The sequence below is a fragment of the Sodiomyces alcalophilus genome, assembly GCF_042370955.1.
Source record: "Sodiomyces alcalophilus JCM 7366 unplaced genomic scaffold ACRALscaffold_1, whole genome shotgun sequence".
NCBI classification, from domain to species: domain Eukaryota; kingdom Fungi; phylum Ascomycota; class Sordariomycetes; order Glomerellales; family Plectosphaerellaceae; genus Sodiomyces; species Sodiomyces alcalophilus.
The window spans coordinates 4,346,675-4,373,145 of record NW_027263532.1 but is presented as its reverse complement, the minus strand read 5'-3'; the positions used below and the strand labels follow the sequence as shown (position 1 = coordinate 4,373,145).

General features: G+C 54.1%; 8 protein-coding genes across 8 annotated transcripts; 6 read left to right on the top strand and 2 right to left on the bottom strand.

Moving 5' to 3' along the window:
• The first annotated feature begins 107 nt into the window (after nucleotides 1-107).
• ACRALDRAFT_1038251 (uncharacterized protein) lies at nucleotides 108-1,921 on the top strand. The gene is made up of 2 exons (XM_071015091.1): nucleotides 108-580; nucleotides 774-1,921. Exons 1-2 carry the CDS (start codon nucleotides 488-490, stop codon nucleotides 1,194-1,196), a joined length of 516 nt encoding a protein of 171 aa, XP_070879828.1. The 5' UTR covers nucleotides 108-487; the 3' UTR covers nucleotides 1,197-1,921.
• Nucleotides 1,922-6,040: 4,119 nt separating this feature from the next.
• Nucleotides 6,041-6,559, top strand: ACRALDRAFT_1059434 (uncharacterized protein). Its single transcript, XM_071016034.1, has one exon. The coding sequence runs from the start codon at nucleotides 6,144-6,146 to the stop codon at nucleotides 6,369-6,371; it is 228 nt and encodes a 75-aa protein (XP_070879827.1). The 5' UTR covers nucleotides 6,041-6,143; the 3' UTR covers nucleotides 6,372-6,559.
• Nucleotides 6,560-8,456: 1,897 nt separating this feature from the next.
• On the top strand, nucleotides 8,457-9,980 carry ACRALDRAFT_2096069 (uncharacterized protein; the record flags this gene model as incomplete). Its single annotated transcript, XM_071022763.1, has 6 exons — nucleotides 8,457-8,499; nucleotides 8,559-8,731; nucleotides 8,788-8,871; nucleotides 8,941-9,289; nucleotides 9,363-9,761; nucleotides 9,847-9,980. 6 exons carry the CDS (start codon nucleotides 8,457-8,459, stop codon nucleotides 9,978-9,980), a joined length of 1,182 nt encoding a protein of 393 aa, XP_070879826.1.
• Nucleotides 9,981-11,254: 1,274 nt separating this feature from the next.
• ACRALDRAFT_1038256 (uncharacterized protein) lies at nucleotides 11,255-14,243 on the top strand. The gene is made up of 4 exons (XM_071015092.1): nucleotides 11,255-11,456; nucleotides 11,547-12,022; nucleotides 12,130-13,210; nucleotides 13,300-14,243. Exons 1-4 carry the CDS (start codon nucleotides 11,393-11,395, stop codon nucleotides 14,079-14,081), a joined length of 2,403 nt encoding a protein of 800 aa, XP_070879825.1. The 5' UTR covers nucleotides 11,255-11,392; the 3' UTR covers nucleotides 14,082-14,243.
• A 442-nt stretch (nucleotides 14,244-14,685) lies between these two features.
• ACRALDRAFT_1073501 (uncharacterized protein) lies at nucleotides 14,686-16,248 on the top strand. Its single transcript, XM_071018104.1, has 2 exons — nucleotides 14,686-14,697; nucleotides 14,776-16,248. Exon 2 carries the CDS (start codon nucleotides 14,820-14,822, stop codon nucleotides 16,116-16,118), a length of 1,299 nt encoding a protein of 432 aa, XP_070879824.1. The 5' UTR covers nucleotides 14,686-14,697; nucleotides 14,776-14,819; the 3' UTR covers nucleotides 16,119-16,248.
• Nucleotides 16,249-16,653: 405 nt separating this feature from the next.
• Nucleotides 16,654-20,387, bottom strand: ACRALDRAFT_1038258 (uncharacterized protein). Its single transcript, XM_071015093.1, has 2 exons — nucleotides 17,601-20,387; nucleotides 16,654-17,472 (listed from the first exon to the last, which is right to left on the bottom strand). The coding sequence occupies exons 1-2, from the start codon at nucleotides 20,177-20,179 to the stop codon at nucleotides 16,812-16,814; spliced, it is 3,240 nt and encodes a 1,079-aa protein (XP_070879823.1). The 5' UTR covers nucleotides 20,180-20,387; the 3' UTR covers nucleotides 16,654-16,811.
• Nucleotides 20,388-20,834: 447 nt separating this feature from the next.
• On the top strand, nucleotides 20,835-22,613 carry ACRALDRAFT_2095428 (uncharacterized protein; the record flags this gene model as incomplete). Its single annotated transcript, XM_071022722.1, has 8 exons — nucleotides 20,835-20,906; nucleotides 20,997-21,239; nucleotides 21,312-21,343; nucleotides 21,416-21,443; nucleotides 21,615-21,693; nucleotides 21,752-21,922; nucleotides 22,018-22,317; nucleotides 22,435-22,613. 8 exons carry the CDS (start codon nucleotides 20,835-20,837, stop codon nucleotides 22,611-22,613), a joined length of 1,104 nt encoding a protein of 367 aa, XP_070879822.1.
• Nucleotides 22,614-23,229: 616 nt separating this feature from the next.
• Nucleotides 23,230-25,356, bottom strand: ACRALDRAFT_1027997 (uncharacterized protein; the record flags this gene model as incomplete). The annotated part of the gene is made up of 4 exons (XM_071014830.1): nucleotides 23,230-24,819; nucleotides 24,876-25,043; nucleotides 25,162-25,229; nucleotides 25,305-25,356. 4 exons carry the CDS (start codon nucleotides 25,354-25,356, stop codon nucleotides 23,230-23,232), a joined length of 1,878 nt encoding a protein of 625 aa, XP_070879821.1.
• Nucleotides 25,357-26,471: the final 1,115 nt, after the last annotated feature.

The following is a 26,471-nucleotide window of genomic DNA, read 5'->3' as shown; positions in this document are numbered from 1 at the left end:
TCCCTGATGTGATGAGCAAGGCGAGCTATGTCATGTCGTCGCACATGGTAAGTACGTACATGCGTTGTGCACATCCGGGCTTTACCAAGTCACGTGAGTTTTTATCTCTCTATCTCTGGACCCGCGCCAAGCCCTTCTGTCAACTGCCTGCCTAAGATACAAGCACCTAGGTACTCTCCTAGTGAAATCCATCAGTTCCATCCATCCCGGCATCGGTCGCCATCACCTCAAGCTCGACTTCTTCCAACCACCGACGAACGCTTTATACACCCGGCCATCAGTCTACCTCATGCGAGAGGGAGAGTCTCTTGTCGACTTCACGTTAGCCCTTCCAATCCGAACTTGCGCTGCTCGGGACGATTTCAATCGGGAAATAGCTGCAACCCGCCCCGCGAGAGGGTGTGATATCATCACACCATCAATCTACGACGGAGCAACCCCGACAAACAAACAAGCCGGCGCAAAGTCTCGAGGGAATTAGCCAGCCATGGAGGACGATCGTCTTTGGAAGTTTCGCAGACCAGAATGGCTTAACAGCGCTTGGACACGGAATGCCGGTGTCTATGCCTCTGGTGCCCTGGTACGGGTTCCCTTCCCATCTACCCTGTTTTCCTGCTCGCCTCTCGTCATGTTGAAGATGGCGTTTGTTATTTCCACTGCATAACCTTTGCTCTCCCCAGTCTCTGGAGACTTTGGGTCTTCTGCCCCGCCATGTGCGCAGCGGGTCAAGCACAGAGACATCAGGCTAACGCAGCATGTTTTCCGCGACACAGTTCTCCCTCGCCTTCTACGTCATGCTCGACAGCGCCGTGTGGTCCAAGTCGTCACGCAACGGATCCGACACGCACGTCACCTTTGTCGACTGGCTTCCCCTCATCTTCTCCAGCCTCGGCATGCTCATCATCAATAGCGTCGAGAAGACCCGCCTATCTGCCGACTCGTTCAGCTACTCGGGCAACGGCGTGGCGTGGAAGGCGCGCGTCGTGCTGTTCCTCGGGTTCGCGGCCCTCGCCGGCGGCATGGCGGGCGGCGTGACCGTGTTCGTCCTCAAGTTCGTCGTCCGCGATGTGGCCATGCCTGCCCTGGGGATGGGCATTGAAAATATTGTCGCCAATGCCCTCGTCGGACTCAGCACTGTCGTGCTCTGGGTCAGTCAGAATATGGAGGACGAGTACAGCTACAACCTCTCTCTCTAGAAGCTGTTCCGGGGGCTATAAGGGTATTGGGTGGGATAAGTGGGAGACGGCCCCGTGGTGTAGAAGTCATCTCCGCTATCTCATGGACTTTGGTAGGCTGGGTAATCATCCGGGGAAACTTTTGCAAAATGGAATCCGGGGTTGTCTCTCTCGAGGCGGTTACAGGCAAAGAGAGAGAGGCGCTCCGACTTGTGTGCATGCGAATGAATACACGTCGTGTGGCAATAGCTAAAGCTTGAGGAATGACCTATGTTACGGCTGTCTGGGTCTATTTAGCTTAGGGATCTAGGAGGTAGCGGTAGCCATTGCACTTAATTTTCGATGCTAATTCTTTCTGGCTGCGTCCTGGATAACCATTGGACTTCTCTACTATCGCCGGTGACTGCACCTCGTAGCTCATCGTGTGAACGATGCATCTAAACGCCAGTTTACGCTCCTCTTAAACTGCCTGCACAGGATGCAAAGAAAAAGAACAGAGTATTCTCATTCTGGTTTGTGCCGACTTGAGAAACAGAAGGAAAACTGTTCAGAGGCATCTGGCGAAGATATCCCATCAAGGAAGGCCAAGGACATATATGCGCATAACGACCAAGGTCACACGATACCTCCTGCAGGCTGTCTGAAAGGAGTGACAAGGTCAGTTGGCCAGCCGGACGGCACGGATACTTTTCCGTGTCTTAGCAAATTGCACCTATTAAGCAAAGAAGAAGAAAAAACACTTCTCGAGACATTCCTGTGCCTAGACCCAAATCTGCAGGAGGAAAATTTCCTCTCTACTCTATTATGGGAAGAGAAGCTAGGATGTTGCCTTCTTGGATCGCTTCCTGGGTGCTAATGCCTCCGGTTGCCGCTCTGCAGTAGCGTACGTTGTACGTCACAGATAGGCCCCAGGCATGCTAGAGAACCATTACCCAGTGTAAAACGTACGGTACCATATTTTCATGTCAGATGACGTTGAATTCTGCAGGGATGAAAAGACGGAATGCGGTAAGCAATGAGAGTGCAGTAGAATTACCCACCAATATGTAATTTATTACCACCGTACCCCTGGAAATTGATTATGAATTGGATGGGCGATCAGCTGAATAATGTTCCACCCCTGGCGGCTCCGACATTTCTGCCCTACCTGGTTGGGTGCTCGAAACCCAAGAAAGGAACAAACAGTTGCTATTCAGCGGCACATCATTTGCATACTACTAATTATAAATGTGAACGTCGGTCGTGAACGGCCTAGATCCGCGTCCTGAAACCGAACATGCGGAACAAAGCAGAGCGATTGTCAGTGGCCCAATTCTGAGCCTCGTGGTTGATCCGTGAAACGCCTCATTACTGAGCCTCCGTAGAGCCAAATTTACTCCCCGTCGTATGTACGTTGTACCAGTGTGTCTTCCAGTGTAGGTGGCGTCGGGGAGTCAGGCCGGCTCGTACTCCGTACGCTAGGGGAAACAACTGAGGAAGTCCGGTTGCAGATGGCTTGCAGCCTACCGCTTCGGCGGGAATCAAAGCGCCATGGGCTTCGTAGGGAGCTGGTTGGGTTGGTAACTTTAGATGCTGTTCGATCACTCGATGCCGATTCCAGGGTCAATACTAGTTCCCACCAAGACAGAGGCGGCGGTCAGTTTGGCCAATCGCGGCTGGTGTTCACTACGCTGAGCCTAATCGCCAAGGACTTCGCAAGACATGTGGCTATATGTACATACAATCAAAAGATCACGTCTTGAACCCCTCCTTACGATGGTGTTCACGATACCATGACGTGACGTGGAGGGCTTGAGGATGATGACGAAGGCATTGGCGGTCGAGTCACGTGCCATCTACCGTATGTTCCATGGCGACTGGAAATCAAGTGATTCGGGATCGGTTTCTTTGGTTCCCAACATCGGGATAGCCCGACCTTTCTCGTGAGAATGATTTACGGGTTTGATGTTCTGGGCCTCATTGCTCTCTTCGCCGGCACCGGAGGCTGCTGGGAGTCGTTGAGCTGAACCTGGTCTTCGCGACGTACTTTGCATCCAATGAGAGGAGTATCAGCGATGAAAACCCACCTGCAACAAAGCAGAATTGAGACACTTGGAAGAGCAAATCACCTGGGCGGACTACGGTGTACTCCTGGGAATGATTGCGATCTTCGGAGACACGCGTTGGGCACCGAACGAGTCGTTGGCAATCTCGCACGTGTCGTCTGCTTCAGCGAGCTTTCTTTATCCCTACATACGTTTCCGAGGCGGCTCACTCCATTCAGCATGCATGACCCGTCAGATCACAGGTACGGCCAGCGGGCACGTCTCATGGCTACAAAATCACGGGACGCCACGTAGAGAACCCATCTGCCGCCTTGCATGCACCGCTGTTTTATTCAGTGGACACATAGGCAAGAAAGACTTTTGTCAACCAGCGGGACGATTAGGAAACATGCAATCGACGATGGCCTCCCTCGCCATGTACGTTATACGTTGTATGTGTCCAATCCGCAAAGCCGCCATTCGCGTAGAGACGATGCAAGTCAGGACGTGCGATGGAACCATCGTCGTAGTGCCATGAGATTGGGCCGGATGTGGCATGGGGTCTGTTCAAGTCCGGTGTGATTTGTCGGTAAGGAACTGTTCGACGAGTCCAGCCAAAACACGCACTTCTTTACGTAGTCCCACGAGTTGCTGACCCCATGCAATGCGGCTGTTTTAAATGGCTACTTTAATCTGTGGTGCTGACCGTTCCCTGAGCATCGTGGTAGACGAAAAAAGTGGCGACCATCGGCCAGGTCATCGTAAAAAAAAATCTTCCCTTGGCGTCGCGTAGCTGGTCATGGGACCGTTCGCCCCTGTTTTTTTTTCCCTTCACCTTGCTTTAGCCCCTAAACGGCATCACTCGACATCTCTTAAACCATCGAGCAAGGTACCTAAGGTACTATACGTGGTAAGCCTGGAACGTTCCCTTCCAAGAAGTCCGGGAGAACGCCGCAATTCGATTGTGGAATTTGGAATGTCCCTTCATGGTAGCCGTGATTTGGAGGTTCCCTGGGAATTCTCATTGGATCATCTGCCGCCCATACGTCGCTTCGTGGTGACGGAATTAGCTCTAGGAGGCATTACACGCGTGTAGTACTAGGATGAGTCGAGTCACTTGAGGCAATCGATATGAAGTCTACCTATCACGGCCGTACGATGTTACGAACGTGTCTGCTGAAGTGATAACGGGCTGCCTACACCGCTGCCTTTCTATTCCACCTTCGCCATCGGTCGTTGCAGCACATTTCGGTGTGGGGTACCATCCAGGCCGTTCCAATCGAGCTTCAAGTAGCAGAAAGCCCCGTGTATTCCACGTTCGAAGGTAGCATAGAACTATGGAGGGACGGGAAGGGGCCGGCCATCTATTTATGGATAGTTGTACATGCTATATTATATGCTTACTCGGAAGCTCGGTTCTGTTATGCCGCCCTTGCAACTGGACAGAGAGAGGAACACACGCAGATGAACCTCCATGATCATCATCCAAGCTAAGGCTAGTCACTTGACACATTCAATGGGTACTGGAGTTCAATTCCACTCTGGCTAGCCGAGCGCCTCGTTTCAAAGACGGGACTCAATGTTCTCGAACAGGCACGGTAATTCTAGGCCAAAGACTGGCATTATCGAGCAACCTCAAGAGATCAGAAGGCACACACGCTGTGTAGAGCGATTCTAGTTTCTACCAACCTCGGCCAACTTGCGCGACTTTAGTCTTCCCCAGGCAGACAGACTATGCTGGCTGTCTTATCATTGGGGGATAAGGCGAGGGTGCTTTGGACGATCATATCGAATCCACCATGGATTCGCTTGGAGATGATAAAAGCTTCTCGAATGTCGTCTTCCATATCAGGCGTTTTGAAGCTGGTCGTAATATTTTCAGCGGCGTACGGATACCGTCAGTGAAAGAACCCCAGCCTCTTCAATCAGCTCTTGATGGAGAGCCAAGGGGGTTTCTTAGAAAACCCCGCTAATCAGGGCTCCATGCAGCGCCAGGGCCACCCTCAGAGCCCGGTCGTGAGCTAGTACAATTTAAGCTAGAATATTACTTGTCGTATACGGCCCACTTCCGCCTGCCGAGCTCTAGTGCGTGAGCTGCCCGTCTCAAAATGCGCACATGAGCAAGCCCAGAGATGCGGACCTTGAGCAGCGGGCACTTGGTGAGCCGTGCATATCATCCCAGCGCGCATCAGCAGTAGCAATCAATGCCAGCATCATCATCATGATCATCAGGATCCGAGTATTTGGCATCTCCTCAGCTAGGGATCTCTCGTTAGGTCTCTTACCCTATCTTTCCTATGTGAACCACGTAGTTTGACGTGCTTAAAGAACCCAGCGTCTGGAAAGCCGCGTTCCTGCGTGATATGACGTACGGTGCTTTCCCAAAGTGTTGTGAGCTGCCATTTACAGAGTCACTTTCAACACAGATACCTAGGTAAGCTACCTATACAACGTACGCTTCGCCATTATTGTTTCGTCCAGGAAAGAAACATGCTAATAGTGCAACAACAGAGAAATGACTTATTAGTGTATATAGAGCCTTATCCGTGTCTATATATATGTGTGTATTCGTATGGATGTATATTAATGCCCTTAGTATAGGTCCTGGCTCCGGTGAGTTAGGACAGCTCTTTGAATCTGTACGAAGTATATACATACGGTAGCCAAACTGCAATATGTACTTGGTACTTTGCCCAATTCCAGCTTTAGTTGCAACCACTTGTCTTCCTTCGCTATTCATCTCGTGTGTCTATACGGATAGGTTCCTTAGCCCTATGAATATACGTTGTACGTATATCTTGATTCGAATTCCGAGGGGACTCGTTAGTTTTACAAAAGGGCACTCGACAGCGAGTACTTTAGTCAATCATAAGCTCCTGGCTAAAGTCTCTAGGGCTACAAAATGTACTCACCACGCTAATCAAGTACATGTACCTGGTATGACATGTCCTGGTTGTACCCACATGTTTCCCTCGCCCCTCTTTATAGCACTCACCTGACCTGCCTTGACCGTGTCCCCTCCCAAGACCCAGGCACCTTGACCTCCCCGTGCCCGCCCCTCTTTGGCTTTCATATGCTATCATTCCATCCTCCCCGTCAACCCAGCCAACCAACCACCTCTCCCACCCCACCACTTTTACCTTCACTCCTTTCAATCAAAACCTTCGACTGAACGACCCCTCAGGTACCTGCGATACCTCCCATCAACGTACTTTTATATTGCAATTGTACATCGTAAAAACTGGAAAATGCCTAATCAACCACTATGGAAGGTTATTCGTACCCTAGAGTACCTAGGACTCGTGCAGGTACCTACATGCTGTTCCCTTGCCAGCACCAACCAGCACGGCGGCTCCTTTTCTTGCTGCAGCGGTACGACCTCGAACCTGGAACATGGGCCTTCGGGCCCAAGCAATAATAACCTGTCCAGTTGCTAGGCAGGGTGGGAAAGCCCAAGTCAATTCTCGTCTTCCCGGAATTTTTTTAATATTTTTTTTTCCTTTCTAATAACCTGTCTTCCATTTTTTTCCCCCTGACATCACTCCCCTTTCATCCTTCTTTTTGCTCTTCTCTTCCACTCTTTCACATCCTCTCGTGTCCCTTCTTCCCTTCAATTCCATATACTTGCGCCCCCTCTCTTCTGGCCTAAGGCAGAGCTGCACCCCCCTCCCTCGCCGGGTACAGTACATACCTTTGGGCTCCGCCGTCCAGTCCATCAGCCATCAGCGACCCTGCTCTGTCGCTGTGTAGTGTCCAGGATCAGCTCTGGCAATTGCAAAGTACGTTGTAATTTAGGTACAGCGCCTCTTTCCAGCTGTGTCGGCTGGGCCATCGTGGTTTCGCTGCCCACCCCACTTGTTGCGACCTGCCACTGTGTGGCCCACGAGGCCCTCTAAAAAGAGCCGCCTTCTTCTTTCCTCCACTCCTGCCCATACCCATGCCCATACCCCCCTGGGCCTTGCCCCTCCTCTCCCTCAAGTACCTTGCCTTTCCAACAATTCGCCTCCACAATCCATCACATTTCAACCCACAAGTTTCCACACACGTCTAGGAGCAACCAGCCATCACCTTTCACCTAACACGAACCTCAGCTCCAGCCTCGACGTCGCCGGCGAAAGGTATCGCTTTCGACGCCTCGTCGGAACTGTTTCCTTCAATCTCGTCCGTTCCTCCATTCTGTCAATCTCCCCGTGATTTTTGGCCCGTGCCTGCCCGCCGCCCGTTGCCCGCCACCATCGCCCTCGACTACCGTCGTCTTGTGCAACCAGTCTTGGAACCATCAGCCGACTCTCCTCAGCCTCTTCCGTCCCACAACCTGCTCTTTGGTGAGTACCTGACTCCACCCACTCAGGTGGCCCCAAAATCTACCTACATTCCGTCGTCTTCGGCGACCAATTCGAAACTCAACCACGTTCTTTCCACGTACTCCCCTACTTCGAGACGCTTCACGCAAACACTTCCTACCTACCTACCTGCCTGCCTACGTACCGTCCCATTTACGAATAGGTACTCCTTCCAATTCCCTACCTTGCCTTCCTTCGCGGTTCACCACAGCCTTTTCCTTTCACAGAAACCCATTTAGAGGTGTCGTGCTCTATCTTTAACCTTCCAGTACGGAATCGAGCCTCTTTCCTCACGAAGGCCCGCATTATACCTACAGAACACGCGCCTTCTATTTTTGAGTTTCCGTTGTTTCTTCTTAGCCACTGCTACCCCTCTGCCTAGTTTTTTTGCACCGCCATCACCTTTTATTTCATCAGCTGCCCTGCCCGCATCCTTCCACTACCCTTTTCTCCCGCCTCGTGGTCTTCGTATGCTCCGCTCCTTTTCCAGTTCCCTTTTAGATCCCCGGGATCCAGGATACCGCTCAGAATACATTTAGTCCGAGCCTAGCATGCTCCGAAGCTGACTCAGTTTTCTTAGCAATTTTGTGTCCCTCGCAAACTGTCGACCAAGTCCCAAGTCAATCCGAAACCACTTCTCCGTGCCAGCGAAGCAATCCACGCGCCCAAACCATACCTTGCCCAGCCACGGTCGGGCTGTTTCCGCAACGTGACTTTCGAGACGCCGACACCGCACTCGAGTTGGAAGACGAGGATTGTGGCCGTCGATCGCCAGCCACCCTAACGCTTACAGACGTCGTAGTAGTCGCTCAAAACGGCCAGCTTCGCCTCTAAATTCATTTCTACGCCATCGGCCGATACACGACTCAGGACACCAGTACACCGACGGATAAAGCGAACGGCTTCCTGACACCATGTCAAGCCGCCCGAATACTCTGCACAACATTCGGATGGGGGGTAAGCTGCTTTCCGATGGCCATTACGCTGAGCGACTTCTAATCATCCCGCCTACCTAGAGGTTATCCGTGAGAAGGTACAGGACGGAGTGACTGGGGAGACACGTGACTTGCAGTACACGCAGTGCAAGATTGTAGGCAATGGCTCCTTCGGCGTCGTGTTCCAGACCAAGCTATCGCCCTCTGGCGAGGATGCCGCCATCAAACGCGTCCTGCAGGACAAGCGTTTCAAGGTAAAAACGGAGCTCATTGTGTGTGTTTGTGACATGCGTGCTTACGCGAAACTCAGAACCGAGAGCTACAAATCATGCGCATCGTCCGTCACCCCAACATCGTGGAGCTGAAGGCCTTCTACTACTCAAACGGCGACCGTGTAAGGCTATGACCTCACCCCGAAAAACAAGACTAAAAAAAGAGACGACCCGCTAACGTGATTTAACAGAGGGATGAAGTCTATCTAAACCTTGTGCAGGAATTTGTCCCGGAGACCGTCTACCGTGCTTCGCGATTCTTCAATAAGATGAAGACGACGATGCCCATTCTGGAGGTCAAGCTCTACATTTACCAGCTCTTCCGCGCTCTCGCCTACATCCATTCCCAGGGTATTTGCCATCGTGACATCAAACCGCAGAATTTGCTCCTGGACCCGGCAACCGGCGTGCTCAAGCTATGCGACTTTGGAAGCGCCAAAATCCTAGTCGAAGGGGAGCCGAATGTCTCGTACATCTGCTCCCGCTACTACCGGGCTCCCGAGTTGATATTCGGTGCTACCAACTACACCACTAAAATTGGTAAGACATGACACCGGGACCCTGCCGGGGTTCGAGGCTTAAGGAATGATCGTCCCTGTCTAACGTGGAACAGACGTGTGGTCGACTGGCTGCGTTATGGCTGAACTCATGCTCGGCCAACCTCTCTTCCCCGGCGAATCAGGCATCGACCAGTTGGTTGAGATCATCAAGGTTTTGGGCACGCCGACGCGTGAGCAGATTCGCACAATGAACCCGAACTACATGGAACACAAATTCCCACAAATCAAGCCGCATCCTTTCTCCAAGGTTTTCCGCAAGGCTGATGCCAACGCCATCGACTTGATCGCCCGCCTTCTCGAATATACTCCAACGGAGCGGCAAGGCGCCATCGATGCCATGGTCCACCCTTTCTTCGACGAGCTGAGGGATCCAAACACCAAATTTCCGGATTCACGGCACCAAACTGGCCAGCTGCGTGATTTGCCTCCGCTGTTCAATTTCACTCGACATGGTGAGTTCAAGCCCGGGCTGACAAGTAAGCGTGGGAGGGCTCATTTTGGACGCGACTAATTTCATTTTCTTTCCTTTCGTTTTAGAGCTTTCCATTCGCCCGGAGCTGAACCAAAAGCTGGTTCCCCCTCATATGCGACCGATCCTTATTTCCAACGGACTCGATATCGACAACTTCACGCCATTGTCGAGGCAAGAAATGATGGCGAAATTGGATTGAGGCGGATACGACTCCTGCCTGAGACACTGCAATACCCCCCAGCTCCCTTGGCTACGAACACAGGAGAGGATCTTCTGCCGGCGAGTGGCTTGGCCGTGTTCACGTACGGCAGCGAAGAAGCAGCGAGCTTCTCGTCGCGGGCCAGCAGATGCTTAGATGGAATGGCCTCGGGAGGATGCTGCGTCAAGATGCTTTGGCTTGAAAAGAAAGGACAAAGACCACGTCGGCGAAGGGGATTGCGATAACTGTATAGGGATGGAGTGAGATGGGAAACGGCGGCGCGACTCTCCCCTCGGGACGTTTGCCGGTCCAGAAGAGGACTCTTTTCCGTGGGCAAGCATTCCGCTGCGCCATGGGTCGGCAATTTTTGATGCATAAGGGAGGGTACCAAAGTTTAGACCACATGTCGATGCATGAACGAGATGGCTGGCTGGTGCTTGTTGTTTCCTCTCGCGTTCTAGGAAGAAGAAGAAAAAAAAAACGGGGGCTTGATCGGTTGGCGACCAAACCTGATATGGACGAGGAAGCATACTTCTTTCCAGCTCATTGCTAATGACTTGGGGTGGCATCCTGACTAGTTTCTGCAGAAATTGCAGTGGTTTGGTGTAGGAGGACATCTGTTACGATCAGTCGGATTCTATTTGTGTGCTTTGTTTTTCTTACACAGGGAGCAGTAAGACCAGGCAGGCGTCACGAAGCAACGGCGTGGACTATTATTCACTATGCCATTTTGTCATGGCAAATCGGTCTGACAGAGTCTTGTCGAGTGTTGATTCCTGCCATCCTGACTATCATATGGGGACCAGGGCATTTGATCTCTGACCCGCGCTTCTTGATACTATGTACCATGAAAGTGCGTATTCGTAGCATGTTGAGTATGAGATGGGGCAAAGGCTACTGGACCTTCCTGGTCTTCACAGGCGCATATACCTAGGTCTAAAACAGCACACTATATGCTTGAGACGATTATACGACCGCACGATAGACCTGGTTTTAAATCATACCAACTCGTTCCTTGCAAAACGGATTATAGTCGCCCAGTCGATTGTCTGTCAGCTCACTTTCACGATCACCGTCACTCGCAATTTTGTGGGTCTCGCGAGGTTTTGTCTGCCTGAGGCAGGATCATAGGCAGGTACGGTAAACTGCAGCGTACAGCTGACTCAACCAAGCTTAGCTAAGCTGTGGCCCTGCCTGCATTGCGCCAAGTCTATTCGTACATACTTAGTAGACGTTTGCGAATACGTACTTCCCGGAAGCTCGAGCTCTTCACTGCGACCGCGACGTGCTTGCTTCCCTTCAATCAACCACGCGTCATCCACTTAACCGCTTTGTTTGGTTATATCCCAATCTCTTTTGGCTCGAACCAATTGACGTACACAAGAGGCGTGGGCATTGCGAATTTCGCCAGCATGGGCGACTACGATCGGAGACGTTCGGGCGGTGGTTACCACAATAGGAAGCGAAGATATCGAGGTAAGAGCGAGCCATGAGATAAAGCCAACGGGATCCATTGCGAAGAAGGAACTGGACCGCAAGCTCACACTCGATTTTTTGTGCATGCAGATGACGACGACCATGATTACCGGCACCAGCGCCGCCGGTACGACCAACCGCCTCCCCTCCCGGTTCGGATCCGTAAGCAGCTTCTGTCGCTGGCGGAGTCGCCCCTCCGCCGGTGGCACGAAGAGGTGAATTCGATTGCGAGCCTTGTCGCGGAAAACTCGGAGGACACGGAGGTGCGCGAGGGTTTCGTCAACTTGGTGCTGCAGCTGGCGTTGGAGCAACCCCTCAAGACGCCCTTTCTCGCGGCCGTCGTTCTCGTCGTCAACACGCTGCAGCCCGATATTGTGCGCGAGATCCTTGCCAAGACCAGCGCCACGGCCGAAACCAAGATCAAGGAGGGCCAGTGGAGGGATGTGAAGCTGTGCCTGAAGCTTCTGGCGTGCTTGCAGAGCTGCCTGGGCGGGGATGGTGTGTTTCCCGTTCTGGACGAGCTGTTCAACCGGGCTGGTGACCTGCAGACAGCTAGCTCTGATGATGTAGGTTCTTCCTCACTCTGTTTCTCCTTTGTTTTCCCTTGGCTTCTCTCTTGGGGTGAGCTCTCGTGACTCGTGGAAGAGTGGCACAGGCTAATGATCAAGCACAGACTATCGGCACCGAACTCGTCAAGATTATCCTCCTTACCATTCCTTACGTCATGGCCGCGGCCCCCGGACAACAATGGCAGGAAAGGGCAGCGGAACTCATGGACAAGACGGATATTATTGCCTCGGAACCTCACGCGTTGCAGGCTTTGATCGATCCGTATCTGGCCGAGAGCGAAGAGCAGTCGACCGAATCCTCAAGCATGATTGGGCTGCTGCAGAAGCAGTTGCAGCATGAGGCCAGCAACAACTGGGAGTTGGCATGCCTGCCGCGCCCTTGGAAACTGCCCCTGGAAGAGATCGAGGCGCAGGACAAGCTCGACAATGCGACGAAACATGACCTGCCGACGCTTTCGGTTCCCGAAAAAGTCACCGCAGGACCGCGACCACTATTCCCCGAGGTTTACTTCTCGGTATATGCAGGCCAAGACGTCCCATCGGTTCCACCCGTCACGGATGTTGCGGCTTCTCTGATCCGGGATGCGTTGGTGGACACGATTAACATACTCGACTTCAACCGCCACGCCACCGCCCGCTTCTTGATTGATGTGGATTGTTACTTTGCCGACGGCACGTTTATTAAACGCGCAACGCCGTTTGACCGTCTCCGAGAGATTGAAGATGGCCGATCTACGTGGAAGCCTGAAGATGTTGCCGTCGACGCCGTCTTTTCTCAGTTGCATCAGCTGCCGGTCCCCGAGCACAAGCTCGTGTACTACCATAGCGTCCTGACCGAAGCCTGCAAGCAGGCCCCCGCCGCCATTGCGCCGAGCTTGGGCAGGGCGATTCGGTACCTGTACCGCAAATCGAGCCAGATGGACCTGGAGCTGAGCCAGAGGTTCCTGGATTGGTTTGCGCACCACTTGAGCAACTTTGGCTTCACCTGGAAATGGACTGAGTGGGTGGACGATGTGTCCCTGTCGGATATCCACCCGCACAAAGCCTTTATTCTTGGTGCTCTGGACAAGGAGATTCGGCTGAGCTTTGCTCAGCGTATTAAAAATACACTGCCGGAGGAATACCAGGCTCTTATCGGACCGGAGAAAGAGAATGATGTGCCCGACTTTAAGTTTTCGGACGACGGTGAGTAGTTACCCATCGCGTGTTTTCCCCCCTTTCTTGATCAAGTTTTCTTGGTGAATTCAGTTCTAATACGCTCCCCTTTTTCATAGCGACGCCTTTCGCTGCTGAGGGCCGGGAAATGGCTACGTTGCTCAAGCGGAAGGCCCCTGATGAGGAGTTTCAGCCTATCATTGACCGCATTCACGCAGCGGCCGGAGAGCACAGCTTGGATCCGCTCACGGCGAGCACGGACGTGTTTGTCACCGCGGTCTGCTGGGTCGGGTCCAAGTCGCTCAGCCATGTGCTAGCATGCATCGAGCGTGTGAAGGACCGGCTGCTCGATATCGGAGCGGCGTCGGAGGTCGCTCGGGCCCAGATCATTACGGCCGTCATGTCGTACTGGCAAGCGCACCCGGGCGTGGCTCTTTCGATTATTGAAAAGTTGCTCAACTACTCGATCCTCACGCCGTCGTCCGTCGTAGAGTGGGCGCTCGGGACTGGGTCTGGGGCGCAAGCGGACGGCGAACGCGCCGGAGATGGTCTGGCAAAGGCCCATGTCTACGAGCTTGTCCACAACACGGTGAACAAGGTGACGGGGCGGGTCAGGCTGCTTGTGGCGCCAGGCGTAGAGACGGACGAAGAGACGAAGGCGCGCGATATTCAGGCAATGAAGGATCTCTTCAAAGTCATCGAGGATGCGGTCGTGGGCTGGGCGTCGGGCAGCAAGGACCAGATGCTAATGGACATGGAAGGGGACGAATCGAGAGACCAGCTCCTGCGGCAGTGGGGCCAGCGCTGGCTCCGCGTTTTCCGGCGCAAGTCGGCCATTGAGGAAGCCCATCTTTTGGAGGCGCAAAACAATGCCCTGGCGACGGCAAATAACGGGGCCTAGGGGGGCTTGACGAGCAGTTAGGGGCATCATATTAGCATCGTCAATCTGCGGACAGGGTTTTCTGGAGAAACAGGAAGCCTGGGAGTGGAAGACTACGAGGTAGTAATAAAATTTTGTACCCAGTGAGGAAGTCTTTTGAATTATGAGCATCAAATTACTGTGATACGTCTCGACGGGAAAGAGGGAATGTGGCTGTGCGAATGAGGGGCGGAACGACGCTACTTCTTCAGCCTTGGACCCCACTTCTGCTCTGCAGCAAGATGGTGAATTGGCCACTTCCTATTGGACAAATGAAGTCCAGCTACAATGTACTTTTAGAAGTCGCTGCAAGGCTGACGAACTTTTTCCAAAAAGAAAAATTGAATGTCGTTGGGAAAAAAAGTTCCATGCGACTAAGAAGCTTTCCGGGAGACAATACGTACGGAGCATCCCATCGGACAAGTTGCACAACAGCATTCCTTCCTTCATATCTCTGTATCTTGAGTTCTGATCTCGTTGTTTCCCACCTCATCTCTCACAATGGAGTCGTCGGTGGCTCAGGTGAAGGTCAACTTCACCACGACCCATGAAGACCTACAGCTGCCAGAAAGCAAAAGACAACTGCTAGTGCCAGCAGGTAAGTTTCCACCGGCTATTTCATATGAACCACGAAGCCCTCTCGCTCCAAGTTCAGGCTAACTCAAGATCTACCTAGACATCAAACGATATGGACTCTCCCGGGTTCTCAATTCCGAGTCTATGCTCAATACCGCATCTCCCATTCCCCTCGACTTTCTCATCAATGGCACGTTTCTGAGGACAACAATCGAAGAGTATCTGAAAACTGAAGGCCTGTCTTCCGAAACCACAATCACCCTTCAATACGTGCGCTCCCTCCTCCCCCCTGCCTACGAAACCTCTTTTGAGCACGACGACTGGGTGTCATCCGTCGATGTCCTGTCGGCCACATCACCTGCGGGGCTTTGGTCAGGGAATGAGTTTGTGCAAGACCGCGACAGGATCCTCTCTGCCAGCTACGACGGGCTCGTGAGGATATGGGATCGGTCGGGTGCTGCTTTGGCGACGTCGGCGCCGGCTCGGGGCGGAGGCCACTCCAAGCTCCTGACGGCGGCGAGGTTCCTCAGCGCCACCCAGGTTGCGTCCGCAGGCATGGACCAGAAAGTCGTGGTGTGGAAGTACACCGAGACGCCAGACGGGCTCTCGGGCGAGCTGAAACCCACCCTGGAACTCTTCGGCCACAAGAAAATGATCAACAGTCTGGACGTCCACGGCCCTTCCAAGCGCATGCTCACCGCCTCCTCCGACGGCCGCGTGGGCGTCTGGCTCGCGTCCAAAAAGGCCCCCGACGCCGACCCGGATGACATTCCTTCCACCCACACCGCCAAACGCGCCCGCGTCACCTCGTCCGTCACCGTACCGCAGAAGGCCCCGCAAGTCATGATCCCCGCCCACGACGATAACGCCGCCACCGACGCCGTCTTCCACCCTTCGGACTCCACCGTCGCCTACTCCGCCTCCACCGATCACACCGTCCGCACCCTCGACCTGACCACCGGCCGCGTCGTCTCCACCCTCACCACCCTGCACCCGATCCTCGCCCTCGCCCCGCTGCCCCGGAGCGCTCATGCCCTCGTAGCCGCCGCTTCCGCCGCCCGCCACATCACCCTCCTCGACCCGCGCGCCCAGGCTGCTCAGACCTCCGTCCTCGTCCTTCGTGGCCACGCCAACATGGTCTCCAGCGTCGCTCCCGCCCCGGACAACGACTACAGTCTCGTCTCTGGCTCGCATGACGGCACCTGCAAGGTGTGGGATCTGCGGAGCGTGCGTCCTGCCCAGAGGGACGATGGTCCTGGCGGGAGCGTGTGCGAGCCCGTCTACACTGTAGCGCGGGAGTCGCTGGGCGGGAAGAAGGCTCCTGTCGGCGGGGAGGGCGTCAAGGTGCTCGATGTCACGTGGGACAAAACTTGGGGGATCGTCAGCGGTGGAGAGGATAAAAAGGTGCAGGTCAACAGGGGTAGGGATGCGATTGCTTCGTAGGGAGTAGGAGAGGGGAGAAGTGAAACGGAAGATAAAATAGGACGTCCTGGGCTTGAATAGAATTCCATGATACCCAACGCATTTCAATTCATTACAGGCGTGACATTTATTTATAATTGTGCCATCAGTGCAGGCAAGCTACGAGGTTGCCATCATTCGGGATCCCTAGCCAAGTGGTTTTATAAGTATTTGAACTGATATAGTCCTGCGGTGATGATGTGGATGAGAGAAACTAAATACGGAACAATGGAAAGAAGGGAAGCAAAGAAAAGAAGAAAAAGGACCAACAGAAAAAAAAAAGAAAGAAAAGAAAAAGGAAGCGACTGGCAAAATGGCAAGAAATGGTTCGTTTTTTTTTCCTAAATTCGAACCGACATACATTCCTATTGTATATGGGAGTAAATACCACTAAATATCTGGGTCTAACCGCTGCGGCAGGTCGCCCTTTTAGATTAACATATAAGGAACGTATGCCATATATAAGGGGCATGTGGAAACCTTGTGTGTGGAGTGATTCAGACCTCGTGATGAACGTCAACATGGAGCAAGTGGCTGGTCGGTGGATTCCTCGGTCAGTGGTTCGGTGAGTCGGTAAGTCGATGACTAAGCGAAAAAAAAGTGGTACGGTACAGTACAAGACTCTATATGACAAAATCGAGATCCTATTCCGGTACATGAACGCTGAAAGCCCCTTCAGGTTTGCCAAGTATGCTCGCTCAACGCCAACATCTTCTCGCCCATCTGACGCTTCGCCGCAGCCGCGATACCGCGTTCCGGGTTTGCCAGCTGTTCGCTGAAACACAGCTCCATGAGGACCTCGAGCTCCTCGTACGAGAACCGCATCCTCTTCGCCTCCTCGTCGTCGACGTCGCCCGCCTCCTTGTCCGCCTTGGCCTTCTCGACCACGCCGTCCGGGCCCTTCTCGAACAGCGCGTAGTACTCGGCGGCGTGGTGCAGATCGACGCCTTCCTCGATGTTCTTGAGGTTCTGCTGCAGGACCAGGATGTTGAGCTGCATGCGCCCACAGCCGTTGCTGTTCATGGGCTTGGTGGCGAGCGCTTTCCGGACGAGGTAGGTGTCGATGAGGCGGCCCAGACCGGTGCGGATGAAGGCCGACTCGCGGGGGCGGAGGAAGTTCCCGATTGTTTCGTCGTAGGTGATAAGGTCGCCGTTTAGCGTCAAGATGCCCGGGTCGGGCTCGGAGACTTCGTAGTCGAGGACGTACGGCGCCGATATCTCGGGAGTGAGTGTACGGTGCAGCGAGTAGATGATTTGGCAGCGAATCTCCAAGTGAAGGGTGAGGAGCGCTTTCGTAGCGAGTTCCTCGTAGGACGAGACTATGCCGTCGAATGCTCTGTCGATTTTCCCTTTGTTAGCATCTCGCTCACTCAAAAGACGAGAACGAAAAAAAAAAAAAAAGGAAAAAGGAAAAGGAGAAAAAAAAGAGGAGGACGTCGGAGAAGATGGAGTTAGTTAACGTACTGTGCCGTCTCCTGGGTCATGGGAAGGTATGTAGGAGCCTCGTCGCTCGATGTCTTGACGGAATCGTTCATCAAGGTCCATCGCTTGCTAGATTGTTGGGGTAAACTCGGCCTAGCGTTCTCAGCCTCATTCTGTGTGATGTGCCGGAGAGCAGACGTCTTCGCAGAGAGCCACTTCATGCTAGTGTACAGCATGCACAGTGACGAGACGACGTCCTTGTCCTGAATGACGTCGCTGAGCTCCAGCGGCTTCTCGTCGGCACGGGAGATAAGAAGGTCAATCTCCTTTTCCAGATGAAGGGGGTCGGAGGATTTCTCAGATGACCAGAGTGCCATGACGGTTTCGTTGATGGCGCCAGGCTCGAGAGCCAGCGTCGCCGACATTCGTAATGTCTGGGAATCGGTCGCCTCGTCCTGGGCCTTGGCCACGAGGGACCTGTACCAACCGAAACATTTGTCGTAGTACCTCATCATCTGCGTGATAATGAGAGAGCTCAGGGCCTGGTCGGGAGGGATGGTGGCCAGCATCTTGCAGAAGGCCGTGACGACCGTGAAGAAGGCCGTCGTGCCCTTGAAGACTGGCTTCTTCGCCACCCGAGCCCATTCTTGATCCTGCAAGAAGGAATCGGCCTCGCCAAATATGGTATCGCTGAGCTTGTTGAGGGTCTCGTCGAGCTGAGGCTGGAAGACGTTGACGAGAAAGTTATCCAGGAACGTCGTCAGCGTGCTGGTCGCCAGGTCAGAGCCTGGCGGGACGATGGCCCGGAGTCGCTGGAGGAAGACCAGCGTGGGCGGGAGCAGAAGACTCATGTTGAAGACGCTCGGTTCGACGAGCGACTTGTGGCTCTCGGAACCCTGCTTCGCCTCGTAACCGGCAGCGGGGCCCCTTCTCGACCCGACAGTGTCCAACATCAACCGGCTGCCTGCTTTCTTATCAGACCCTCCTTTTCGATCGTCGGTTAAACCGGGCACGGCGGCACGGATGATGCTTTCGAGCGCGTCGTATTCCGCGACTATGTCTGGTGCTTTGGTGTCCGCTTCCGCAAACTTGAACAAATGCTCGCGGGCGGCATCCTTCTTGCCCAAGGTCGAGCCGGTCTTGGGCGAAGAACTGAAATGATAGAGGTCGGCGTCCGTCGTGACATAGTTATGCAACAGAGACCGGATCTCGTTTTGGTATAGGTTCCAGAGCTCCTTGAAGCTACCCAGCAATGCACTGTTGTTTCCTGCCCCCTCGCGGCGGATGAGGGCTTTGATCGTCTCGTGGAAAACGCGATGCGCCTCGGCGATGGCCTCAAACTTGCCATAAAGCGTCCAGAGTAGGTCGTGGATGACGTCCGATCTCATCCGCGTCTCCTGGCTACCATAGATATGAAGGCCCTCGGTGTTTGCCGAACTGCCCCTGAGCGAACTGGGGTATCGTTGGTCGACCTCATTGGTGGTGTAATTGACAATGCCAAAGAGCTCCACCGGCATCCTCTGCTTGAGTATGTCGACGGCGGCTTCAAGGCGTCCGAGTTTGTTTAGAGCCTCGACGAGGAGACCGATGTAGGAGAACGTATCGGCTTCTGGGTTCTGGGCAGGGTCCTCGATCGCGGCACGTTCAAAGTCGATGGCCTCGACGCATTCATGGAAGGGCAGAATATTGGACGTCGAGTCGGCATACGGGCCCTTAGAGGCGCCCTGGTTCTTCGCCAGGCCCTGCCACCTCTCTTGGCAGTACGGCGATTTCAGGTACAGGTGCTCGTGGAGTTCCTCTACAAGTATGTCCATCAATACTGTGTCTTGGTTGGCCAGGTAGCTCCTCAGGTCGCTCAGCGCACTGATTTCGTCGAGCTCTGGCTTGCGTAGCTTGCGTAGGGCGTTCTGGAGGACGTCGACGGCAGAGACGAACCTCTTTTCGGAAATGCGGGCTTCCAGCTGATCCGGGACCACACGCAGCTCCTCTAGTTCGTTCAGTGTGGCCAGGAGCCCGTCGTAGGCCTGGGATGTGGCCGACAGCTTCTTGAGATCCGGGTCGGTGGTGCAGAGGCTGGTCTTGGCGGCAGCGAGAGACTCCTTGAGGGTCCGGACGCGCTTCTGCGAGGCCTGTATGCTGCCCTGTATTTTGTGGAAGGTGCCGATGGAGCTGTTGAAGCCCTGGTGGTGTTCGTGGACGATCCCCTTGAGGGAATTTTGGAGGTAGTCGTAGGTCTCTTGGAACTTGTCGTATTCGTGCGCGCGGCCGACGGAGCTGGTATCGAGCAATTGGAGGGCGAGTTGGACGGGGATGCAGTCGGTCTCGCACATGGAGGGCCATTCCCGCTTGATGTGCTCTAGGACCTGGGCAATCTGGCGCTCGGCGTCTGTCGTCTCGACCGGCGGGGGGCGATCCCTTCGAGCTGGAATGGGAGGCTCATCGCGAGGAGCTGGGGATGATCGCGAACCTATGGAGCCGGCTGGCGGGCCGTACCTCACGTCGCCACCATAGTCGTCGCCGTATGGATCATAGTCATCTTGCGATGGCTTTGGAGGGGCCCCGAAGTTTCCGTATCCGTTGCCATTGCGGTACGAATTACCGTACCTGTTGGACGTGGACATGGCGATTGACGGGGCATCTGGCGGAGGGAGGGGCTAGACCAAGAGCATTGATAGCTGTCGCATTATCATTATTGGACGGATGGAAGGAGGTAGGATGGCTAGTCGGATGTTCGTTTCGGAAGTCGGCCCTGGTTTTGCTGTCCCTCAGGAAGCTGGGTCCCTTGTGTGTTCGCTCTGGTGTGGAGGTAGGAAGGATTCGAGAGTTCGCGACTCCAGCTTCTACTTCCTTCGAATGCTTCAGGTGAGAGTACGAAGTACGAAGTAGTCTTCGGGCCTCTGTGGCTGGGTGCATATGTGGCGTCTGGGGTACGAACACATGTACTCTGTACATGTCGTTGTACGGATACACGCGTGCCAATTCGGTGCTTCTAAAACAACCTTCCAGCCTTCGTTCACTCGCTATTTTAGGCGCTGAACCGCCATTAGCCGCTGTAAAATGACTTGGTGCTGGCGTCAATCCTTAAACATCACTAAACATCACTGAACGGTCCTCTATGTAGCGGCACTTTGGTCTATATACCTACTCAATTGCCCATGACTTGTATCACGGGATTGGGATTCTCATAAGCATCAAAACCCCATCGCACCAGACGTGAAGACCAGGAAGGATATCGACACGGAGTGGTTGAAAACTGCGCATCGCATTCTCCCAGCCATGGCGGCTCAATTCCCTGTCCATCCTATCGGCCGCTTCTACGGGACCAGCCAACCTGTCAAGAGACCCAAGGTAACTTCACAATCCCTTGCGATGGGAGAATCTCCCTTCATCGTCCCTGTGACATAATAATGTAAAAGTTGGCTGACTGGCGCATTCTAGGAGTTTGCCTGCTTCTCATACGACGACAACCATGAGTTCCACTTGGGCGACTCGTCAATGAGATGGTACTACAACCCTCCTATTGGCGCCGACCTGTCCAAGGGCTTCAATCAGTTCATCAAACATGACGATTCTAAGGATGAACACCTCGTCAGCCTCCTCAAGACCATCAAAGCACATGAGGAGGAGACAGGTAAAAAGATCGACGCCCAGATTATTACATGGCGGGGCATGATGACCAAGGTGCGCGTGCTGTGCTTCATCTACGCATGAACCAGTGACTGTCAGCCAGAACTGACCGCGCCCTGTTCACAGATCATGAGTTGCCCGTTTGATGACCGAGACGGGTGAGTTTACTTGGCCTAAGATAGCCAGGGGAAGCAAAGAAACAAGACTAATCAGATGCCAATTCCCTTTAGATTTGAGATGAATGCTACCCTCTATCAAGTGCGCCGATCCAACATTCGCCCTTCCCGATTTGCTATTCGTGACACGAGCTGACGATGCTTCCCAAGGACGCTATGTACGAGGAGACAATCTTCTTCAGTCTTGCGTAGTTCGCACGAGCCAGCTAACCATCCTTGGATGTGCCTTAGCTATATTGAAGAAAACCACGAGTACAAAGAGATGACAAGGAGACAGCAAAAGGCCCAGCAACGGAGAGGGCCTTTCCCGCCTGAGGTCATGCAATTCTGGGGTGAGTGGCACACGGCCTTGGAGCGGCACAAACTCGGCTTGCTAAAACCCAAGGCCAGGCTACAAGTTCGAGACACTCGCGACCCTGCCAGCTCCGTGGGGTCAGACCTCCCGGGACGACATTGAGAACCGAGAGAATGAGGTCGTCAACAACAAGGCACAGTACTGCTCCGTTGCCCGGACTGGCATAGGTGACACCATCATCTGCATCGGGGGTGAAGTCGATGCCAGTGAGTCCTTCGCTTCTTACCTCCCACCTCCCCAACTGACTAGCCGACTGACTTGTCCGTCCTTCTCTTCCCCCGTCTGCCCTCCGCCCTTTCAGTATGGGATTCAAGGCCGCCACAACCGGGCGCCCCGATCAACTGGGTCGAGCTCAAGACGAGCGCTGAGATCCGCAACGAGCGCGACTCGGACAACTTCAACCGCAAGCTGCTCAAGTTCTGGATCCAGTCGTTCCTCCTAGGCGTTCCTCGTATCATTGTCGGCTTCCGCAGCCAGCAGGGCATCCTGACCCGCGTGGAGGAGTACGAGACGGCTGCCATTCCTGACATGGTGGCTCGAAGTCCAAAGCCCGCCTGGAACGGGGACATGTGTGTCAACTTTGCTGCCGAGTTTCTAACATGTACGTGGAGTGGAGCCTTTTCCTTCTATCATGCCGTATTCACTACCAGATGGTTCTCTTCTGCGACCCGTCCATAAACATGGGTATTGTACTGACCTTTCCCACCTCGGAATAAAGGGCTACGGCAGACTATCAATGACGATGGGGTCTGGAGGATACGCAGGCGACCCGGATCCCCGACGATTGAGGTATTCAGGATTGAGGAGGCCGGGCATGGTGACGTCTTGACGGATGAGTTCATCAATTGGCGTATCAAGCTCTCGCTGGGACCACCACCCTCCCCTCTGGACTCGTGACAATACCTCTTTGCATTCAATGGGAATAATGTGGACAGAGATACAAAAGTCTCCTCGTCGGATCATCATGTAAGGATAAGAGAAGTCATGTCAGATTCACTTAGCTTGGAACTGAGCAGCAGGGGAAAAGGCGCAAAGAACTGGAAACCGTCTGGGATTCTATCTACATACACTGAGCTACCTGAGGTAATGCCATCATGTCACAGTGCCATGGGCAACGCGAGCCACCTTCATTCATCGTCGATATAACAAGTCAAAACTATCCAGATGGCCCTGAACGCCAACGCCAATGCCAACTCAACGACACATGCAGGGACGGGGGAACAAAAAAAGAAGAAACCTCCCACCCCACCGGAAAACATTGAAAGTTGCCTGCCCCTGAAATCATGAACGATGAGAACTCGCTCCCGTCCCTGAGGTTTCCCCATAACGCAACCCCAAGCCAAAAACAGAAGACGAAAAACACAAGGCGATTACCGTTGACATTATATGATGAAGGTGACGATTTCACGGGCGCTTCTCTCACGCTCTCCCAAAACAGGCTTCGCAAAGACGATGGGTAGTCTTACACGAACGACATGCCGATTACAACGCACCCGGCCCGACAAGCGGCCGCTCATACAGCAGGCCACCGTAGCCGAAGACCATCCACCCAGCGATGGTACAGGACGTCGGACAACTGCTTGGTATGTTCCATTCCGGGCCCTCCCTCCCGTCCCGGGAACTTGGCCTCGAGGGCCATCTTCTCCGGATCTCTCCCCGCCGCAGCCGAATCGGGCGTTCCCAGCTCGGCGTTGCGCTTCTTGTGGTTCTTCAGGTGCGGGTTGTTGGGTGCCAGCACCAGCTTGGTGGGGCTGCCCGGGGATGGCGTTACGGCACGGTTGATGATGACGGTGCCCTGCGGGGTTCCCTCCGAGGGCATCCTCACCGACTGCTGCTGCTGCTGTTGGGGCAAGAGGGCGTTGCTCAGCTTCGTATCCTGGGACACGGCCGCCATCAGGTTCCGGAGCAAGTGGTAGGCCCCTTCCGGGTCGACCGCATCGAGCGTAGAGAAAGCATCGGCGAGCTTGGCCAGGGCCTCTCGTTTCGGCATGGCGGACGTCTGGGCGTGGAGCTCGGACAGGGTCGGGTCGAGGGCTTTATTGAAGAGTCGTCGCCCCAGCAAGGCTTCCTTGCTCGTCGGTTCTGCCGGGGCTGCAATGCTGGGCGGCCGGTTTTCGTTGTTCGCGGCATTGTCGGCGCCGCCGAGCTGTGCCGAGGTTGAGCTATCGGATGGCACCCGGCGGAAGAGCCGCATGGTTGACCCCGAGTTTCCATAGGACATGTCTGGTTGTAGCGGGCGTCGTGCCGCGGTCGGGCGCGGCGATCCGTTTGTTTGCGTCTGCGTGACGGATGGCTGTCGGCGACCTGTGGCACGGCGCATAGTCCGTGGGGCCGGAGAGGAGGATCCCAACGGCGCGTCCTTGAGTTCGAGTTTGCGAAGGGCCTCCTCGGTGGAAAAAATCGACGAAGGCTTGCGAGACTTGACCGTCGGTCTCTTCGGGACGACCGACTTGACTGTATCAAACACCCATTCGTCGGCCTCGTCTTTGGGGGAGATTGTCTGGAGGGTCTCTTGGTAAAATACGGGATGAGATTTGCGCTCTTGGTTGGCGTCCCACATGTGTCTGCGTTGAATGAGTTCCTGGAGGGCTTCCACCTTGCCGGCGGAGCGGATGAAACGATGTTTTAGTAGCTCCTTGGCCGTCGGGCGACGTTCCGTGTCCTTGACAAGACACTGCGCAACAAAGTCCCTGAAGTCTCTGCTGAAGTTGCCCTCCAGCCGGGGAGGAGCATTCTTGGGAATGTGGAAGAGGACCTTCATGGGGTGGATATGGGCTAGAGGAGGCTCGCCGTTGGCTAGCTCCATGGCGGTGATGCCTAGGGACCAAATGTCCGCCTTGAATCCATAGCCATCTTGTTGGATAACCTCGGGTGCCATCCAGAAAGGCGTCCCTACGAAGGTATTACGTTGGGACTTGATATTGGTTAACTGGGCAGCAACGCCAAAGTCGGCCAGCTTGACTTTCCCAGTCTCGGACAGTAGAACGTTGGCGGCTTTGATGTCTCGGTGGATCTTTCCCTCCGAATGCAAGTATTCGAGTCCTCGCAGAAGCTCTCGGCAAATGATGGCGATATGGGTTTCGGGGAAGTTATCTGGTTTCAGCTGGGGAGTGTCAGCTGGTGAAGTCGGCTGTCTGGCTCAGTGGTAATGCCACCTACCAAGTCTAGACAGGAGCCGCCGCCCAAGTATTCCATGACAATCCATAGCTTATGTCCTCTGAGAAAACTGCCTTTGTATTGGGTGACGAAGGAGCTGGCGCATGTGCTAAGGACGGCGATTTCTCCCTGAATTTCTTGGATATCGTCTTCGCTAGATTCGAGGTCGATCTAGAAACATGGTCGTGTGAGCTTTGGCATTTCGACGAGGAGAACCAAGGTAAAGTAGAACCGTCACTTCAATGGCAAGGGGAGCGCGACGACTTGCAAGAGGGAATAATCAACTTACGTGTTTGATGGCGACAATCTCGCCAGTGGCCTTCTCAATCCCCTTATACACAACCCCAAAGCTCCCACCTAACGACCGGAAAGACGGCCAAGTCAGTGGATCACAAGATCGCGCCTGTATCATAGGGTAAAAGGGAAACTTACGGCCCAACTCCTCCAAGACCTGGTAATGTTCGGCGAGACTCTCGCCAGTCATGGTGGTGGAGATACGAGGTCCTCAATGTGATGCGCGGCCTGCCGATGGAGAACACGAGCTGAGAAATGCGCGTCTCCAGAGATCAAGCTGGGGATGATCTAGAGATCTGGACCCCCCTGGAGGCGAGAGCGGAAACTAATGTCTTGATGTTGAATTACCCAAGAAGTAGGGAGTAGAGACAAGTTCACCAGAATGGACGACTGTAGAGGATTAGAACAAAGGGGAATCCCCCCGGGCTTGGACGCTTGGTTGTCTGGGACAGCAAAGCCCGGCACAGGCGAGGCGACAACGGGGGTATTCGGTCGCTAAACTGACCAGGGGTCTCCGCCAGTTTGCCGGGCTACTTACTGGGCATCGGTTCGCTTGGTTTGATGATACGGAAATGCTGAGTGCTAGGTGAGAAGGGGATTGGAAGGCCAAGGGACAGAAGCTCGGGCCCTTTGTTTACTTATTTCCGTTTTGGTATAGCTTCGGTCGAGCTTTATGTACAGGTACATCATAATACGAGAAGGGGACAAAAATGCAAGACACCAACCGTGAGTATCGAGGGAGAGGAAAAGCAATTAACTCGAGATAGTAAGTGCAAGTGCAATGGATTTTCATCGCCCGAGTCGGTTCGATGTTGCGATCCAACTTTGGAGACTTGCTTCGTGATTACGTCTCGTCGAGGCCAGTTCAATGACAATGACGGGATGGATGGATGCATGCCAGACGGCCGCTTGAAGTGTGACCTTGAACGCCCCACGGCGTTTGCAGTGGTCCACCCAGACCTCGAGTACATTGTACCATGTACAGAGGCTCCGTACCTGTACAGAACGACCCAGTCCAGTGCTACCGCGGGAAGAGTGGACCAAAAGCGACATTTAGATCACTAATTGGTAGCTGTTGTCGCACATGATTGGCTGTCGTGCACCCCGGCAGGGTTTCAAACTTCCCACAGGGTACGGTTGCCCTGCCGACGTGCCCCTCTGTTTGTTGGCTCCCTTCGGGGGGTTCATCGTACACCCTCGTGAGGTGAGGCCCCAGCTCCTTCCTTCAATATACCACCAACCTCGTCGCTTCAGAAAAAGGCCCCGTCGGTAATTTCCTCTCACCGATACCGACGTCTTTCACCC